Below are 18,487 nucleotides of genomic sequence, written 5' to 3' on the forward strand. Positions count from 1 at the left end.
TATGCATTGACATGGAAAATTTGCGGTCTTTTTTTTTGTGACGTGAATCGTTTTTGGGTGTTTTTACGCTTATCGCTCTACATTTGCATAAAGATTTTTACAACTGAAATGTAGATTTCACTAAAAAATGCTTAAGCTGAAGAAAAGGTCGAACACAAAGTGGGAAAGAAAAAACTTTTGCCAATTAGGCGGGAGAAATGTGAAATGTCTAGCCCTCAAGGAATTATCTGTGATGGCAAATTAAAAAGCGAGTTATGCTAAAAATATATTTTAAGTGGGGTTATAAATGTTCATTTTATTTAAATTTAGAGAACTTCCATTTTTTACAGAGTTATTTAAATTTCGAGTATGAATTAAGATTTTTTAATGCTCTGTTAAATTTTCAACAAACTTCCATTTAACGATAGTTCGATAGCATGCCAAAACATTTTCTTAAATGAATGTGCATTTTATTTTTATGGCTTCCATGATTTTGAGACAATTTTTATCGTTGTTTTTCCCCACACCAACCAAAAAAACATATTTAATAGCTGTCGTTTTTTAGCACTCTAAAAAAAAAAGAAAACATCGCCAAAGTCGCGTAATTCGTTTATTATCGATTTTTGTGCTGTGGCAAATGCTGATAACTATGAGTAATGCCAAAGGAACTAGTACACAGAGCGAGCAGCTCATAACATAAAATGTGAGACATAATAAGATCATTTTCCCTAGTTGCCCGAGCTAATGTAATCAATTTTCCTTTGAAAACTTTGTCCACACACAGAAACAAGCTGAATTACTTCGCTTCGCCCCCCACGCAAACTTTAAAGCAGCCAATTTTTTGGGGTATTGTCCTCATCATTTTGAGCAGCAGCAACAGAAAGAAAATAACTGTAAAACTGTCCGAAAATGAATCTTTTTGATTCTTTCTTCGTCTGTGTCCCCTCAGTCAGCTCTTTTGCATACTAAGCTCATTATGAAGCCACTGCAAAACGCACAAAAGACAGACAACTCGTTGTTCATTTTTTTTCTATATTTTTTTGCTTTCTGGAATTCTTTTCTTCGTCTTTGGAGGGTGGCAAACTTTTTAATAGTGTTTAATAGTGTGTTGGCAACCCTGGCAAGACAATTTTTATTGCAACTGGCGAGACCTAACAATGCCCCCTGGGCAGTGCCACGCCCCCAGACCCTAGCTCCATTCCTCAACTGGCTATATGAAAATTCACGCTTGTCATTATAAATTCCTGTAGAAGCATTTCTCTTTCCCCCCGCCCATCTCAGACATAATAAAAAGCTTGCTTGAAGCTTAAAGTGAAATATCTTTAAGTCCTTCGTCGTCGTTTGCAATCAACGCGCGCTACTCGAACACATTTTGAGTGACAGCTGAAGTATCCATAACGTCATCAAGAAGGGGGAGAAGATGGAATGTGGGAAGCCTCAGGTCACGGCCTCGAACGGAATTAGGATTCATAATATGACAAAGTGGCGGTTGGGCCATGTAACTAACGCTTGTCCCTGTCTATGTAGATTGCGAGTGTGTGGAATGTGTTACAAGGATACTCGCACACACACACACACACACACACACACACACACACACACACACACACACACACACACACACACACACACACACACACACACACACACACACACACACACACACACACACTCTCTTAGATAGGCGTAATGCACACACGTGTGTGCTTAGATTATAAGCAGCTTCAGCTGCGGTTGCCTCACAGTGTATTTGTATTGGTCTATGGGGAGTTCTATGATGGGGAGACTTCTGCTCTCCTTTTTCGACGAGCTGCCACTGCAGATAACGCCCATTAGATGTGTTGACTCTGACAGCCTTGGGGCATGTGTGTCTCTGTATATGTGTGTGTGTGTGTGCACTCGCATTTGATTTGGTCAGTTCGACACATTGCAGACTCAGGACATAGGCCGCTGCTTGTCCTGCTTCCTGTCTGCCAGCTTTCCTTTGCCTTCCACTCTCTCTCTATCTCTCTCGTTGCTCAGCTCAAATTTTGATTGTCATTTACGTGACTGGGCTTATATGTATGCACATGTGTGTGTGTGTGTGTGTGTGTGCCTGTAAGAGGCTTTTTGAATGAAATTGCTGCAAATTATTCCCATTACGATTTTCGGGGGTAGCTGCTTTTCAACTTGATTGTCGTTTACATACGAACAAAGCACTGTGGGCTTTACTCCCTCTGCTTAGGCGCCTGATTGGACCTTCAAGAGGCCCATGAACAAGTTGATGGGCGGCTGTTCAACTCAGCTCCTGGTATTGAACACACAGTTATATTGGGCAATCCTATGGTCAATCAGTCAAAAACACAGACGATCAACTTGAAAAAAACATTGCAGGGAAAATTCAGAGGAAAAATCTACTATTAAATGGAAAAGGTGAATGGAAAAAGGTTTTATTTTCAGAAAGCATATCTCTAAATAAATATTAGCTTCAAGATTAAATCATTGAGTGTCATTTATTTAAATATTATATAAATAATGAAATTAAAAGCATATTTTTAAAGACTTAAGAACAACTTAATATAATAATTGATATAATTAAATAAATAATGAAAAGACCTAAGAAAATTTTAATAATTGATATATGTAAATCCCACCATTTACTTAAACTATATTTGACAATTATAAAATCAGCATAAATTAAAATTTATTAATATAATAAGCTATCGTATCTAGCATACTAAACATGCTACAACATTTGTCTTCATATTTTGGAAATGTGATTTCTAATTTTTGTAGAATACAATTAAGATTGCAATTAAGTATTTCAATCTTAATTTAAAGTATTTTTGAATATCAATAATCTATAAAGCATGCATACTTTCTTAAACCTTTTTTGTTTTAGTAAGCAATAAGCTTTACTTACCAATGTTCTTAAAATTTATCGTTTGCTAGATAATCCACAAAATCTATTGGATTTAGATTTTAATGTATAGGTGAATTGATAACTTAATTAGTAGCATAAAATAATAAAATGTCTAAAGGATTAAGAATTGAATTTAGCGTTGAATTGAAAACTTATTTAGTAGCCATGGGTTAATACAAATTATCGCTGAACTGAAGCACAAAACGCTAAAGCAGCTATTCGATTTGAAGATAAATTCTTCAGCATCAGAATTAATGTGTTTTGTACTTCAATCAATAACTCAATTAGTAACCATGAGATGATATCGAGTTTGCGACACTTTAGTTAAAGTTTATTACGTAAACGGAAATTGAGAGTAATATAGGCAAGGCATTTCCGCTGACCAATCAATGCGATAACCCCTTGTGCACCACTGTGCGATGACCACTGTGCGTTTTGCCCGCTTCTCAATTGTTAGTCTATTGACCAAGCAAATGTCTCTGTTGAGTGCGTGCAGTGAACGCGTTCCATGCTCCATGCTCCAAGCTCCTGGTGGTGTCCATTGATGTCCCTGCTGGCGTTCTATTGCGAGGTTGTTGTGAAATTGTCTACGTGCCTTTTGTTTCTTTCGCATCATCCTGTTTCCTGTCCGCCCTCCTGCTGCTGTTCCTGCTCCTTTTTGCTGCTGCCTCTTCTCATCCGCATACAAACAGAGGATAGTCCATGTGTTTGTTGCCTGAGGCAAACAGTTCTTCTCTTTCTCCAACTGCAGCTCGAATTGCTTTATGACGAACGCTTGACGGAAACGTGCAACGTTTCGTTTTATTTTTTGCTGCTGCAGATTGATGATACTTTTGCAGCAGCAACAGTGGCTGCAATTTAGCCACGCCCACGGCCTTTATTTGCCATTGCCACAAATCAGTGGCCAATAAACGAGAGCACAGCGAGACCGCCCGCGAGACCAAAGAGTCCATCTGCGGCGGATCCTCGCCCGGGGACCTTTTGAAGTTAATTAAAAAACTGCAGGCAAAAAGGGCGAACATTTTTCAATTACTTAAAGCATCACCATCATTGCTGCTGCTGCTCTTTTTTTCCCCGAGAACTTTCAATTCCATTTAACGCTTTTACGTTTGGGGTTGTAAAAATATTATTATTGATAAATTCGCCAACTGCAGCAACTGCAACAACAAATTTGATGGCATATTAATATTGCAGTCAGACCAGCGTGAATATACATACGTTTTTATTATTATTAGTTGCGATTGCAGTTGCTGTTGCAGTTGCAGCTGCCACATAAATTGGATTTTTTCTGTAGGTCCAGGCTTTATCCTCATCATCCGCTATTCATTTCAGCAGCAATCCAATTGACTGCGAGTCCTGCTTCAGCTTTTGCAAGAAAGTTGTCCTGTATTGCTCCTGCTGCCTTCTATTTCTTTTGTCGTCTTAACAATCCGCATTAGAAATCAATTCATTTTGTGGCCATTGTGCAATTTCCGCAGCTATAAAGCAAATAATGAACGACAAATTGCAGCTCAGATTGATGTTTCTCCACTCGCAGTTGGCCATTTTGATAAATATTTTGCCAGCCAGAAAAGAAATGTGGATGAAATGTTGGAGCCAATAACTAAATGGCAATGGCAACTGTAGCAGAAATTTAATCAAGCTTCAAGCATACGTATAGATTAATGTGTTTTTATGTCAAAATCACGTTTAAATGTGACAAATGATGACAGCAGTTGGATTAGAAGTACTTCCGATTGGGGAGTGGAAAGTGGCAGAGGAAATAAGCGTTTCATTTTGTAACACTCCATAGAGGAAACTTCAAATGAAAATTTCTGTTAAATTAAAGCAACTAAACTCGCTACAAATATACCAAATGCTGAATTTGGTATATCGAAATAGTACTACTATATTCAAAATATATTATACAGTACCAATAAATATCTTCTACATTTCAACCTTCTGTGTAGCGTGTAGAAAAACGATTTGCAAAACATTTTAAACATTTATTTGTAAGCTTTTTATTATTGTGTAATCATCATTAAATGGCAATAAAACAGACTAAAACTTAAAAAAGATTTGAGTAGCATAAAGTAATTTAATTAATAAAGCAATTCGCAATGGTGCATGAAAAATATAGGCAATATTTAATCACATTCTTCTGCGATTTTATTTCAATGTACGTTATTTTAGTTAAATGTATAAAATGAGATAAAAATAGCTGAATGTTTGTTTAATAAAGATTATAAGCAGAGTGCAACCAGCTGCTGTAATTTCATAATTAATTACAAACTTTTTTAATAACTTTGAAGTAACAAAAAGCGCTTGTCAGTTAGCTGGCGTATGTGGAATTTAATTGCAACCTAATTTTACAAAGGGAGTAACAACAATTGTTATCTTGACACAATTTAGCGACAGTTGAGAGACGTCTGTGAAATCTCTGAAAGTCTTGACATGAGCTTTGCGCTAAAACTCTTAAGTCCTAAGGCCTTTTTTCATGTGTTGCCAAGACAAAGGTAACCGCAAAAGACAGTCAAAAACTAACGGATATGCAGTCTAACTTCAGTTTCCTGCTCCGTCTGTAAGCGTAGCCAGAGCCGTAACCCAAACCGTAACCGTAACTGTAACCGTATCCGTATCCGTTCCCATAACCATAGAAGCACTGTTATGTGCCACACCCGCAACAATGTTGCATAATGGCAACGTTTAGTGTGAAATTTTGCTGCGGTTTTTCGTGCTTTAGTTGCTGTCCTTCTGCTTCCCTTTCTTCCCTTTCTCTGCTTTCCCTGTGGTGCCATCCCCCTTAACACTTCTTTTGAAATTGCGCACATAAACTAATTTCGCATGCATGAAATGACTTTCATAGAAGAAAGCTTGAAAAAATAACAGCTACAAAATGAGAAAATTTGCAGAAGAGCGATAGAGTGAGCAGCTGCCATTTGCTGTTGGAAATGCATCCATTAGGGTTAAGTTGCGACCCCCTCGACCCATCCCTTTATGTCCTCAACACACACGTTCTCGGGGCTTGGCCCCGCTAATTGTGTCACAATGATGAGCATAATTTGCGCACATTTCAACATACTAAGTATACTATACATATATACTAAGTATAAACGCCACACAAAAGCGCAGCACAAAACGAAATTGAGCATACGCCCCGTGTGTGCACAGCAGTCGACTTTTACTACTGCTATTATTATGCACAATGCCAGCACTAATTTTGCGTTAGTAATTGCATTTTGTTTTTGGCCACTCTGAAGACGAAGGTTTCGCAATGTTTCCCCTTTGACTCATTCGCTTTAGTTTTTGGCCATTTCATTAAATGTAACCGGAAGCAGTTTGTCTGCTCCTCCCAACTTTTCCGCCAGTCAACTTTTTCGGCGTATCCATTACGTGTGGCGTCATTTGATCCACAGCCAATCCTCTCTCTCTGTGTTTTTCTGTTTGTGCAGCAGACACCGCTTTTAATTAGCATCAACGTCATTTGTCTGTCGCTTCCCCCCACAGCCAGATTTGAGCTTGTAACATTTTGTGTGTTGCCAATTTAAATGTCGACACACTGTTACTGTTATGAAAGAAAGAGATCACATACGAATCAATGTAATAAAAAGAGAGAGATGGAGATAGAGAGACGAACTTAAGCCTTTTCTATATGCTGTCATATGTTCGCATCCGTGATGAATGATGCCGCCAATTGTTTGGTTTTGGTTTTTGTTTTTGTTCGTTGTTTGTGCAACGCACACAACAGAAGCATAGCAACTCAAGCTCGAGTGAAGCCAACCCAACTTCCTCCCTCTCAGCAGAGCAGCAACCCCTTGCTTAGCCATTAGTCTACGGCTCTACACACATACTGATGACATGACAGCCAAGTACGCAACATATGACGTACACTGAGAAAAAAACTGTATAATACTTAATACAAAATAAAAGATAGAACTGTGTTATTCATTCCTCAATTTTCTTACTTCTTACTTACTTCTTAGACGAAGCGTTTTTAAAAGTGGAAACTATAATTTTACTTTAGAAAATATCGTTTATTCATACTAAGCACAGAATTTCAAAATCAAGAATACTGTATTTTAAATTAAGAAAAATTCGTTCTTTTATGCATACAAGCTCTGATCAAAATAAGTACGATTGATTCTTAGAGGAAGTTAAATTACTCCATATTCTTTAAACAAAAGAATGAAGCAACTGTATTCAGCATATTCGACAGAAATGTTTTTCTAGGCAAAAGTTAATGTTGTAACCTTCTTCCTATAAAATTTAGACAATAGAACATAAGCATACAAGTTCCTAAGTTCTTAATTAGAAGAGAATCTAGAATTTCGTGTTTAAATTAAGAATTATCAAGCTTTTTGGTTTAAGAGAAAAAGTACCTTATTTTTCTTTCAGTGTATTAGAGTTTTTGCCCAAATATGCCGAGCACTCTGTGTTGTATCTCGTGTTGCGTCCTTTTAGCTGTCAGTCACTCGGCGAAGTTGCTGTCTGAACTCTGTTTGTATTTCACTGTAATCGCTAAGCGATTTCTTGCATTCCCTCCACACTCGTTGTTTTCTCCCTTCTTTGTTTGCCTACGCTCGAACAAGAAAAGTAATTTTATGTAATTTGTTAAGTAATATCATCGTTCAGCTTGTTGTTGTGTCTGTTTGTCTGCATGTCTCGTCAGGATGTGGCAACGTGGTTTCTTCTATTCGGCATTTTGCAGGATTTACTTGCGAAGTTAATTAGAAAACGAAAACATCAAAGTGCTGTTGCTGGCTTTAAGCCTCGATAATGCCATACAAAACAATTTTCAAAGACAGCTGCAAAAGTTTTGTGCAGTCATAATTATTACATGTTTGCATTTAATTGATTTTTCTTTTATGCTCAAAACATTTTGTATTTTAATTGATTTTGCTTTATGCTCAAAAATGTGTTGCGAAATATTTGAATTGATTTTACTTCTTTTATTTGGCAAGCTGTCAAATGTGATTGAGTGCGTGCTTTGTCTGATTTTGTTTTTGCCTGGCGGCTGCTTCACTTTATTTTTCTTGTCTGTCGTGCAACATGTGGCATGAGTAATTATGTGTTGTTGGCGCCACAATCAAATTGCTGTCAACAAAGGCAAACACCCCCCTAGAAAAATCGAAATCGAAATACAAATCCAAACTGGCAACTCAATTCGAGCAAATTATTTGGGGCCCCAAAAAGCGTTGGACCCGCAAATTGTTTTGTACGTGTTTTTCGCCTTAGCAATGTGAAGAACAACACGTGGGACAACAACAACAACAATAAGAAGACAGAGAATTGTTGCCCTTCTGGTGTTTTCTAATTGGAAACGCTTTTCATTACGACGCAAATGAAAATCAATGTTCGACGTTCTGTGTCGCTTTTGGTTTGAGTAATTAAACACAATCAACAGAGCAAAAGATTTTCTGTTGTTTTTCTCTCGTTTCTCTCTTCCCAACACACGTCTTAATAAATCCCCGGATAGGGTTTTATAGCTGAAGAAACAGCAACAGCAAAATTCTTACTCTTAATCCGCACCGACATTTGCTCACACGCACACAGAACAACGAAACAAATCAATTTGCTGTCCTGAGGCAAAGCTTTGGCCATTTTCCTCCTCCTCCTCCTCCTCTGCCCCTTGAGCAAAATGAAAATGAAGCAATAAATAAGCGGTAATTGGAAGTGATGAACGAAAGGATATGTTGTGCTCCTGGCCACAGTAAACCAAGAGAGAGCTAAGCTAACATTGCCAGCAAATCTCTAATCAAATGTCAATTCTTTATTCAATAATATGGCAACATACGAGCTAAATTTTTGGCCAAGAGCTGCCTTTGGCTTTGCTTTCTCCTTTTGACCACTCGAGTGTGTGCGGGCGTGCGAAAAGAAATATATAACCAAGGAGTAAATCTCTTAACGAGTCGCTGCAAAACGACATCGCTCTTTCCTCTGCTCCTCCGCTTGCCGCATTCCACTTTCCGTATTTCGCTTCTTTATGTCCTTGACGTTGTTGTAAGCCATTAAATGTGCTTTTTGGCCAATTATTACGCGCGATTTATGCTTTTATTTTGTCAACAAAGTTTTGCAATTGCGTGGGCAGCGGGGGGAGCAGTGAATGTTGTTCGTTGCTTGGTCAACAAGCGTATAATGGCCGAGGTCTGTGAATGACTCTGAGTGGATTACGTGTAGTATATATATAGAGAGAGCTCTCTCTATAGAGCTAACACTGTTGCCCAAATCGATATATAAACACACTGCTGGAAATCACACTCACACACACACACACACAGACGACTCTCTGGCTGTAATGTATATAAATAATTGATGCGTTGCACTGTTTTGAGATTTAGTTGCACATTGCACTAAGCAACATAAATTGTTCAATAAGAGCAGCGCTTTGCTGCAGGATTTTATTGCATTTCAAAGTGGCATTTACTAGCTTGCACTTTGCTGTGGCTGAGGTTGGGATATGAGGTATGATAGAGTAAGCATAAGCTGTGTTAAAGGGCTGAAAAGATTCTGCGAAAAAATACACAACGTAATATAACATAACATACAAAATTACTCCGATTAAGCTAAGGTTAGTTTGTATTTTCATATTACTCGAATAGAATATTATGTATAAAGATCATAAAATGGGAGCTGTTCAATAAAGTTGATTTAATAATTATTATATACCTTAAATATCATTAAAAAGAAAGAAAAAAAAAATTAATCCATTCTGAATTCTAGTCATAGAGTCAATTTATTTATATTATAAAAATTCATAAAATTCTTTTATATATTCGCAACTTTTCATCTAAAAATACATTAGAAAATACTGTAAACAACCATATATATTATAAATAATAGTAACAATTAGTCCTTGGATTTTGCATATTTTCTATTATTGATGTCAAACTTTGTATTAAGAAATCTTTTTAAAGTATATATATTTTTTTATCTTTTTCAGTATATTTTTCAATGATGCAAACCTCGCTTAGGTCCATTAAAATTTCATCTTTATCTATCCTTAAAAAATATATAGAATTATGCAATATCCAAGTCTACTAATAAGTATCTAATAAATATATCATATGAAGCTTTCTTTACATTATACATGCATATTTCCTAAGCTTGTAATAACGCTTTCAATTTATACAAATTCTGTCAGCTTCCCATTCATAACTCGCTTAGTTTTAAGTTGTTTTATTCAAAAAAACTCTTGCTTAGCTTGAAATTTACTTTATTTAAACCAAAAAACAAATTTTAATTTGCATTTTGCATATTTTTTCTTCTACCTTTTATTTTTAGCACAAGAATCTGCGAAAAATGATAATAATAAATCACAAGGTAAAGCAACCCCAAAACAATTTCTATATAGTTTTAGATTTGATAGTAGTAGTAAAAAGTAGTATTAGTTATGCATGCCTACGGAAACCGGAAATTACCCAGACTTTTTAATAGTTTTATTTATTATCATTTACATATTGTGTGCTTCCTTTATTTAGCTTTTTTACAGCTGTCAGCTCGTTGTCTCTTTTATTTTTTGTTTTTTGTGTGTTTGACAGCAATTTAAATGGTCATATTTTATGGGCAGCAAAGCTTTCAAAATGTCATTAAAATAGATGTCATTGTTGTTGGGCATTAGAAGTTGTTGTTCCCGTTGGTGTTGTTGTTGTTGTAGCCGCCTTTGTCATTGTCATCGTCATCGCCAAGATGTTTGTTGTCCTTGGTGGCACGAGTGCAGTCGACAGCCAAAAGTAATGACAAAACGCAGCGGGTTATCATTTTCATATTGAGACATTTTCATATTGTGCCGAACGAAGAGACCAAAAATGGTCTCAAATGGTCTGTCTTAAGCTTCAGCTTATTTCGCAGGAAGAGGGTAACAAGATTCAAGGATGCAATATTGAAAATCCCTTTGGCATTGCCTGCTCTGCCTTCTGCTGCACTTTGTTTGCGTGTTTCGAGTCTAGTCTCTAGACTGTTGTCTCCAGTCTGTAGTCTGTGGCCTTGTCCTTTTTACCCAGTCCAAGCGGTCGCTTATCATCTCTGTAATTGAATTCAGCAACAACACAATAAATTTTAGGCACTAAACGGGCACAGGATGTGTATATTGTGGGAGGAAGTGGAAGGAAGTTGAACGAAGTGAAAGGGCTGCCAAAACATTCGAGAGAGAGAGACACTTGCAGCAGGGTAAAAAGAGAAAACAGAAAATTTAATTTCTTGCCTGAATAATAAATCACAAACATAACAGTGAAGATTGGGAGGGGGAGGTGGAGGATTGTGATGGGCATTTCGTGGCGGGGACAAACAAATAAAACAGCGCAAATGTTCAGCTGGAGGACACTTGATGTCGCCAGAGATAAAACCCCATTTTGTTGGCTGTTGGTATGTGTGTATGATGGGGGTGTGTGTGTGTATTCGTCTGGTTGCCCAATTTGAAATTCGTTGTCGATGGCCAACGTCCGCGTTGTGTCCCATTGCATTTATCAAAATTCCTGTTTCCTGCCCCCCCTTTTTTCGCCAATATGCCCAAGGAAGTGCAAAGGAAGCGTCCAACTTCAGCTCCCTTTCCATTTCCATTCCCCCTCCCCATTTAAACACACACACTCGCCGCCCACTTTGCATAAATACACATCCAGACACACACACACACAAACACTCACAGATGTATATATTTTATTTATTTGTGGGAAGCTGCAACGGGAGCAGTTGCTACTTCTGGTTCGACGAGTTTGCCCAAATGTTTTGCTTTATTAAATTTTTACGCAAATGCGCGACACGCGCATATGAATAATAACAAACACTAGCAAAAGTGAACAGCAGAGGTGGAGGGAGAGGTAGAGATAGAGATGGAGTGATGGGCTAGCAGATACCCCTTAATAAAGCAATGGAAGTTGTGGAGTCTGTGTGTTATGTTTTCACAAAGTTTTAAATCATTTTAAAATGAATGAAATCTGAAACTTAAAGGTATGTTTAAAGTTAACATTTTTAATATGAATCATAGAAAGTATATTAAAACATAATAATGCAAATTACGATTAGTTGACTAGGAAAGAGTACATTATACTAGAAATGTTATTAAATTGAATGAATCATGGTCTCAAAAGTAAGACATAATAAGCTTTTTCTTAAGGATAATCAAGTTTAAAGGCAATAACAATGCAATGATTGATTTTAAGATCATTATTTATTTTAAATCTTAAATTACACTTTATAAATAGTTCAGAACACAATTATTTCTTAACATGATTTCCATTTTTGGAAATAGTCAAAACTATAGAAGATGTTCTCTATATTATTTTTGAAGACAGACAAACCAGAATTAGAATTTTAGAATATAATTTCAAATTTATTTATTTCATTTACATTATTTATTATATATATATTTCATTAAATTCTATAGTAAGATTATATAGCTAAAGTAACTTTTTAACATTTAAGTTTCAAAGACTTTCTTAAAATTAGACAAATCTCGTCGTCGATTCCATCTTTAGTTCTCTCAGCTTTCACATAGTATTGTCATATGATATCACCTACATTTGATATGCAGGGTATAAACAATGAACGACAATGTGGCATAGTGCTGCTGCTGTGTTTGTGGAGCACTACAAGCGGAATAAAGCATTACTTGGGACCGTTTCATACTTATGCAAATGAAAAGTAAAATTTTTTATGCGAAGCTCATTTTTTTATAGACGACACTCACTGATGGCAGAGAGGGAGGAGGGGCAGGAGTGACCCACTCAGTATACTGCTGTGATTTTTATGATAGTGTACCACAAAAAGGGAGAGTGGAAGGGGCGAGGCAATACACCCACACTCAAACACACACACACACACACACACTCACACGCTTTGTCATAAATAATGCTGCAAAGCCAAAAACAAATACGGAGTAGTAAACAGAAATTGCGAATAATATGCAATAATGCAAAAGGCCAACAACAGCACTCAACTGTGGAAGGGAATGAGAAGGGGGAGAGTATTGGGGAAAAACGTGTATGTAAAGAAGTATCAAGAGGAGGAGAGACGAGAGGAAGGGGAACTCAAAGCTGCTGCGTGGTCGCATGTGTGTTGCTTGCTGCAAGTGTTTGGCTGGCTTTAAGTCACAGCAGGACGTGACATCCTTGCATAGCATTTGCATAACTATGACCACCAAGAGGCAGTCAGAATCCTGTACCCCTCTGACAACCCCTCCCTCTTTCCCTCTCTGCCACCTTTCTCTTGCTGTCTCTGCTCTAGCGCCCGCTATTTTTATCATTTCCGTTTTTTGTTTGACACATTTTTTTTTCGCTCCCTTCCAGTTTTTTGCTGTGACGTCGTCGTCGTAATGCGCTTGCATAATTTTCATTGTTTTCATTTTACACGCAAAATATTTCTGCACTCTGTTTTCTTTATCATTTGTATTTTTTGCGTTGCTGCTGCTGTTGCTCTTCTTCCTCTCTGTACTTTTGTGAGCATGGCAGCGTTTCCTGTTCTGATTTCTGTTTGCATTTCAAGTTAGTCGCTTGAGAGATTTTTACGCTGCAAAGTAATAAAACTTAAACATAAAGGCGTTAAAGGAGTTAGAGCTGTGCCAAGTTGCGTAACGACACAGAAGCATCTCCTTGGTCCTTCGTCTTGCTTTTGCTCAGTGTTCAGTGCTCACTTGAGTGCATCACTAAAACTGGCCATATAACTTTATGAATGCTGTAAAAGAATGCAACAACTGTAGCCAACAGCAGCAGCATCCCAAAGAAGTAACCAATTTTATGGACAAAACTGCAAAAATGTTACAAATGGGGCAGCGAAACTGAACTCAATAGTTACAGCATGAATCAGAGATAGCAAAATCTGAGATAGGGGAAACAAAATGTGATGAATACAAAGAGCAAAACATATTGCACTCAACTTGTAGATGATAAAAGTGAAGAATAGTAAATTTAATAATTTATGAATAGCACACAAATCATTACAAAATATTACAAATACGACAGAGATGAAATCAAAATGAAATGTGCTGAAAACAAAGATAATATAACATGTGACTCTTATCTTGGGGTTGACAATTTATGAATAGCACAAAAATCATTACAAGATGTGACAAATGGGGAAGCGAAATTCCAAGATGAAGTAAAGATAGAAAAGCTGAGATTAGCAAGAAAATAGGAAAAATACATTAACTTGTAGATAATAAACTAAGGTATAGAACATTTCATTATTTATGTATAGCATAAAACTTATTGGACTGGAAATCTAATACAATCATACGTAGTAATCGACGCCTTAACGGTCCAAGAATGGAATGGTCAGAAGTATTATAAAGTATAAGTATAAGTATAAAGTGTAAAAGGTTATCAACCTCAATTAAAGAAGAATCTCCAAGAATGTAATAGTCAGATGTGTAAAATAAAATCTATCTTACCACGAATGTAATAGTCACAAGTATGTTAAGCATATATCTTCTTTAACATTCTGTGTACTTAACATAATGTTAATAATTTTATTTAATATCTGTTCGATAGCATCAAAAGGGTTGTTCAGTATTTCCTAGCTTAATTCTTTATTGGAATTGATATAATATGAAGTCTGTCCTTGGCACTCTCATCGATTGTTCCATGCGATTTCATCTTCAATTCACAATGAAATCAGTTGCAGTCTTCACTTAAGGCTTCCATGAATTTATTCAGTGCTGCCAGATCGTTTGACAATGACTTGAGTGGCAATCTAAATACAAATTAAAGTCACAAATTTAATTAAAAGAGCCTCGAGCATCTCTTCTGCTTGTGCCTTTTGTGTGGCTCAACGGAAATCCCAATGCCCCAGTTAGCATTCATGAATGCGCACATGAAATCGATAACTACTTATACGTAGCCATCGTTAGACGAGGTTAGACTCAACAGACAGTTAGTCAGTCAGTCAGTCGGTTGGTTGGACATTATCATTTGCCGTCTTGGCCCATTCGGCATTTGGGAAGCATTATCATTGCCAAAATGATTATCGCTTTTGCCTCTGACAGCATCGCATTGCCAATGGCAATTGTTGGCACACTCCAGCGAATAATCACGAGTATTCGATTTTTAGAACTTTCTAATATACCAAAAAAAAGAAAAAAAAGAGGAAATATAAAAATCAAAGAAGGAGCTTCTCCTTCTACTACAATTTCTCTCTTGGCTCTGACATTGCGAGTCGTTTTTCCAATTTTACAGCCACTTTGCCAATGCTCAGTCAATTTTTGCAAATCAAATGTTCCCCTTCGTTGTTGTTGTTGTTGTTGTCATCGGATTGTTGAGCAGAAGCCAAGAGGCAAAATCATATAGAGAAAAAGAGCGAGGCTGCCAGGACAACGTTGAGTTGCTGCTCTGCTCCGCTCCATTCCGCTTGAAGGGTCTAGACTAGATAATACGAGTTTTAGACATGGATGAGTCTACATTTGAGCTGAATTTTTTATTGAAGTTTGCTGTGCGCTTCTTTTTTTTGGCTCATTTATGGCGCATATTGCGCATTTAATCGCCGTCAACATTTGCGCTGTCTCTATCTCTCTAGATGTGTGTGTGTGCTTTACCTAATATCAAGTATGCCAAGTCCTTGTGCCATACACACACACACACACACTAGGATTAGCTTTCAACTGAGCTGAACATTCGCTCGCATATCCTTTTGCTTTTGCCATCCTGCGATGGCAAGTTTTGCCCAAAAAGTTTTTTTCTCGCCGCTCGCCTCGCGCACAATCAGCTGCTGTTGAATTTTTAATTTTTATGTTAGTAATTTCTCAACATTCTGTTCTGTCTGTGGAAGCGGAAGCGAACATCTTGTGCGCGCATATTAAATTTGTTTTATTTTATTTATTCTCTGTCTTTGCTGCTGACTTGTCTCTCGCTCTTGCTGACTCCTTTTATTTGTGTATCTTTTTATTCGCATTTTTCTGCGTTTGGGGAGGCGTGAAAAACACAAAAAAAATACAAAAATGGGGCCAGACAGTTCTTGAATGCGCGCTACGAGACTCGTAAGTGGAGTTTTTACTGTGGCCAAGCCAGGCCAGGCCATTGACTGTTTTGCAGTTATGTGAGCACAGTTTTTAGTGTACAATCTTCTTGCATACCATAGTATATACTATATACTATATATATATAGTATTTTATATTGAGGGTTGCGGAATTGGGTTACAAAAATTTCGCAAGCAATGCAACGCCACAATTCGCAAAGGTTGCCCAAGTGTATAAACTGCGAGTTTTAAAGGTAAACTCCAAAGGGAGTTTCCCCCTTGTTAAACGTGAAAAAGAGAGGAAATAACAGCGAAATATTCTGCAATATGAGTTCAATAAAAAATGTGTGTACAAAGTGTGCTGAGGCGGAACTAGAAGGAGTGCTGTTTATGCTTTAAAAAATGTGCTGCACTTTGTACACTTCAACGGAAGAACAGATTGCTTATTATTGAAATGTTTACTGTTTATATATAGTGAGATTTTTGTTGATTATGATACTTTTTCGTTCTTTACTTCAAAATAGCCAGAAGCGGTCTGTTGCTCTAGCTGCACTTTGTAAACTAGAATATAAAAACAAAAAGATATAAAGAAATACTTAATTGTCCTTAAAATAAGACAATCAATATTAATAGTTACTTATTATAAAAAATGCTAGATTTGTATTTCCTTTCATTCGATTATTATTCTGCTACCTACAAGAATAAACTGGTACTCCTAAACTAACTACAAATTAAACATTATTATAACAACACATAGTAAAAGGTCCAGTTAATTAAATATTATTTTCATTTCTCTAAATATGCAGAAATAGTGATAGAATGGTATTCCAAAAATATTAATAGTCCAAAAGAATGTTGAAATAGGTTCGCTTTGCAAACAAGTTGAAATCAGTTTCAAAGATTGCTTATTGAAGACTGTGAATCATCTCAGTTGAATTTGTTTTCGATTCAATATTTTCGAATAATCTGATATAAAAAAATGTCACTTATTGATGATTTTGTAAATTATGATCACAAATATTAAGCAAAAATACAGCATTGTATTATTTGGTTTATGGTCTAAAAAATATACAAACCTGTTTTAAATGCCAAAAATACACAAATTGATTGCAAATCAACAAAGTTCCACAAAGCTACTTCTAAATTTATTAAAAATCTCCAACAATGCAACACATTCAAATAGGTTATTCACTTTTCTTTTTGTATTTACACGACAAATTCGCAATCAAAGCTGCAAAACTATTTGTAAACTTCGATTTCTGTTTGTTGTATAAACGACACTTTTACAAGTAGGAAATCAATATGCATATTATGAGTAAGAGTTTATTGTTTTTTCGAAAACGGAATTTAAAGATTTATATCGCTCTTTGGTTAAATAATTGCAATAAATATTTGCATACGAAGGTGAACAGCAACACGAGTTTGTTGCCGCCTGCAAAAAATGTGAGTGTGTATGTGTGTTTGTTGTGCACACGTATTTCAAGCTCACACAGCTGCCAGGCAGTATTTCATGAGTGTGTGAATGCACACTCCCCTCCTCCCCTTCCCTCGCGTACTTGATACATGACACATGGCTCGATTCTAAGCTGTAACAAAACCAATTTACGAGAAGTGCAACTGAAACTGTGAACTGGCGACAGCCGCCAGCCACAACTTTATTATATAAATATTTCAATAAAGCCGCATAGATACATTCGCATACACACAGAGAGAGAGAGAGGCAGAGGGAGAGGGAGACGGATGCCTGCAGGTGGCATATAGAGATGTAGCAAGAGTCAAGGGAGCAACTGCATCCAGCAGCAGCAGCAACAGCAGCCAAAAGCAAACATAATTTAAAATGTAATTAGTGCTCAAATAGAAAGCCAAACAAACAGAGCGTGGCTTTGGCTAAGGGAAACACACACAGTCAGTCATCCAGCCAGGGGAAGTAGTGTTAAATGTAAAATGTAGCTCTGTGTTTGTGTGTGGTTGTGGGGGCGGACATGGGCGTGGCAGTGGCAATGCAAACAAATTGCAAAAGCAAATGAAAGCAGCGACAACGACAGCAACGACGACGACGACGCGGCTGCCGCTCCCAAGTCAATGAATATCACCAGGTTACTAGGTGACCCACTGCCAGAGTCAGCGGCACTCTGGACAGCGCCACGACCACGCCCCCCCATCCGCCCCTGGGAAGGATGTCGACTCCGGTGCGAATGCATTCAATTACCACCAGCTGCAGCAAAAACTTTGCCCTAGACCAACTTTCAACTGCTGACTGTTGCCCCGCGCAGTTGTTGCCACCTGCTTTTGATTCTTTTGAAACATTTTTATTATTTGTTCGATTCGTTTCGGTTTCAGTTTTTTTGGGTTACGGCTTCGGTTTTACAGTTTTTTTTTTGGGTAAACATGGCACACACAGTTTTTGCCCAGCAATTTGCTGGAACGCTTTCAAGGCTTGTTGCCCGGCTGCCACATTCATAATGCGCTTTGTGCTGCTTGATATTGATGATGATGATGACGAGGACGACAACGTAATGAGGAAACTTGCTAACAACTCACAAGCGGATTTCGTTGCTCATTATGCAAAAGCCAACAATCCTTTTTTGCTCAGCTTTCCAGTTTGTAGTACTACCAGCACTCGTCCTCAAGTAGAGGCTCTTTGCTGTCGCTGTAGCTGCTGCTGCTGCTGCTGCTTCTGTTGGCCA

The 18,487-nt window shown here is 37.3% G+C and overlaps 1 protein-coding gene across 4 annotated transcripts in view; it reads left to right on the plus strand.

Moving 5' to 3' along the window:
* The window catches only part of LOC117572006 (cyclin-dependent kinase 14), a 140,654-nt gene that overhangs the window by 107,625 nt on the left and 14,542 nt on the right, over window positions 1–18,487 (plus strand). For 2 of the 4 annotated variants that reach the window (XM_034254522.2, XM_034254524.2), the window contains one exon: window positions 10,142–10,180. The exons of the other annotated variants lie outside the window; for them this stretch is intronic. In XM_034254522.2, coding sequence (XP_034110413.1) covers window positions 10,142–10,180 — 39 coding nt within the window. The remainder of the gene's footprint in view (window positions 1–10,141; window positions 10,181–18,487) is intronic. 4 annotated transcript variants of the gene reach the window in all.

The sequence above is a fragment of the Drosophila albomicans genome, chromosome 3 (assembly GCF_009650485.2).
Source record: "Drosophila albomicans strain 15112-1751.03 chromosome 3, ASM965048v2, whole genome shotgun sequence".
NCBI classification, from domain to species: domain Eukaryota; kingdom Metazoa; phylum Arthropoda; class Insecta; order Diptera; family Drosophilidae; genus Drosophila; species Drosophila albomicans.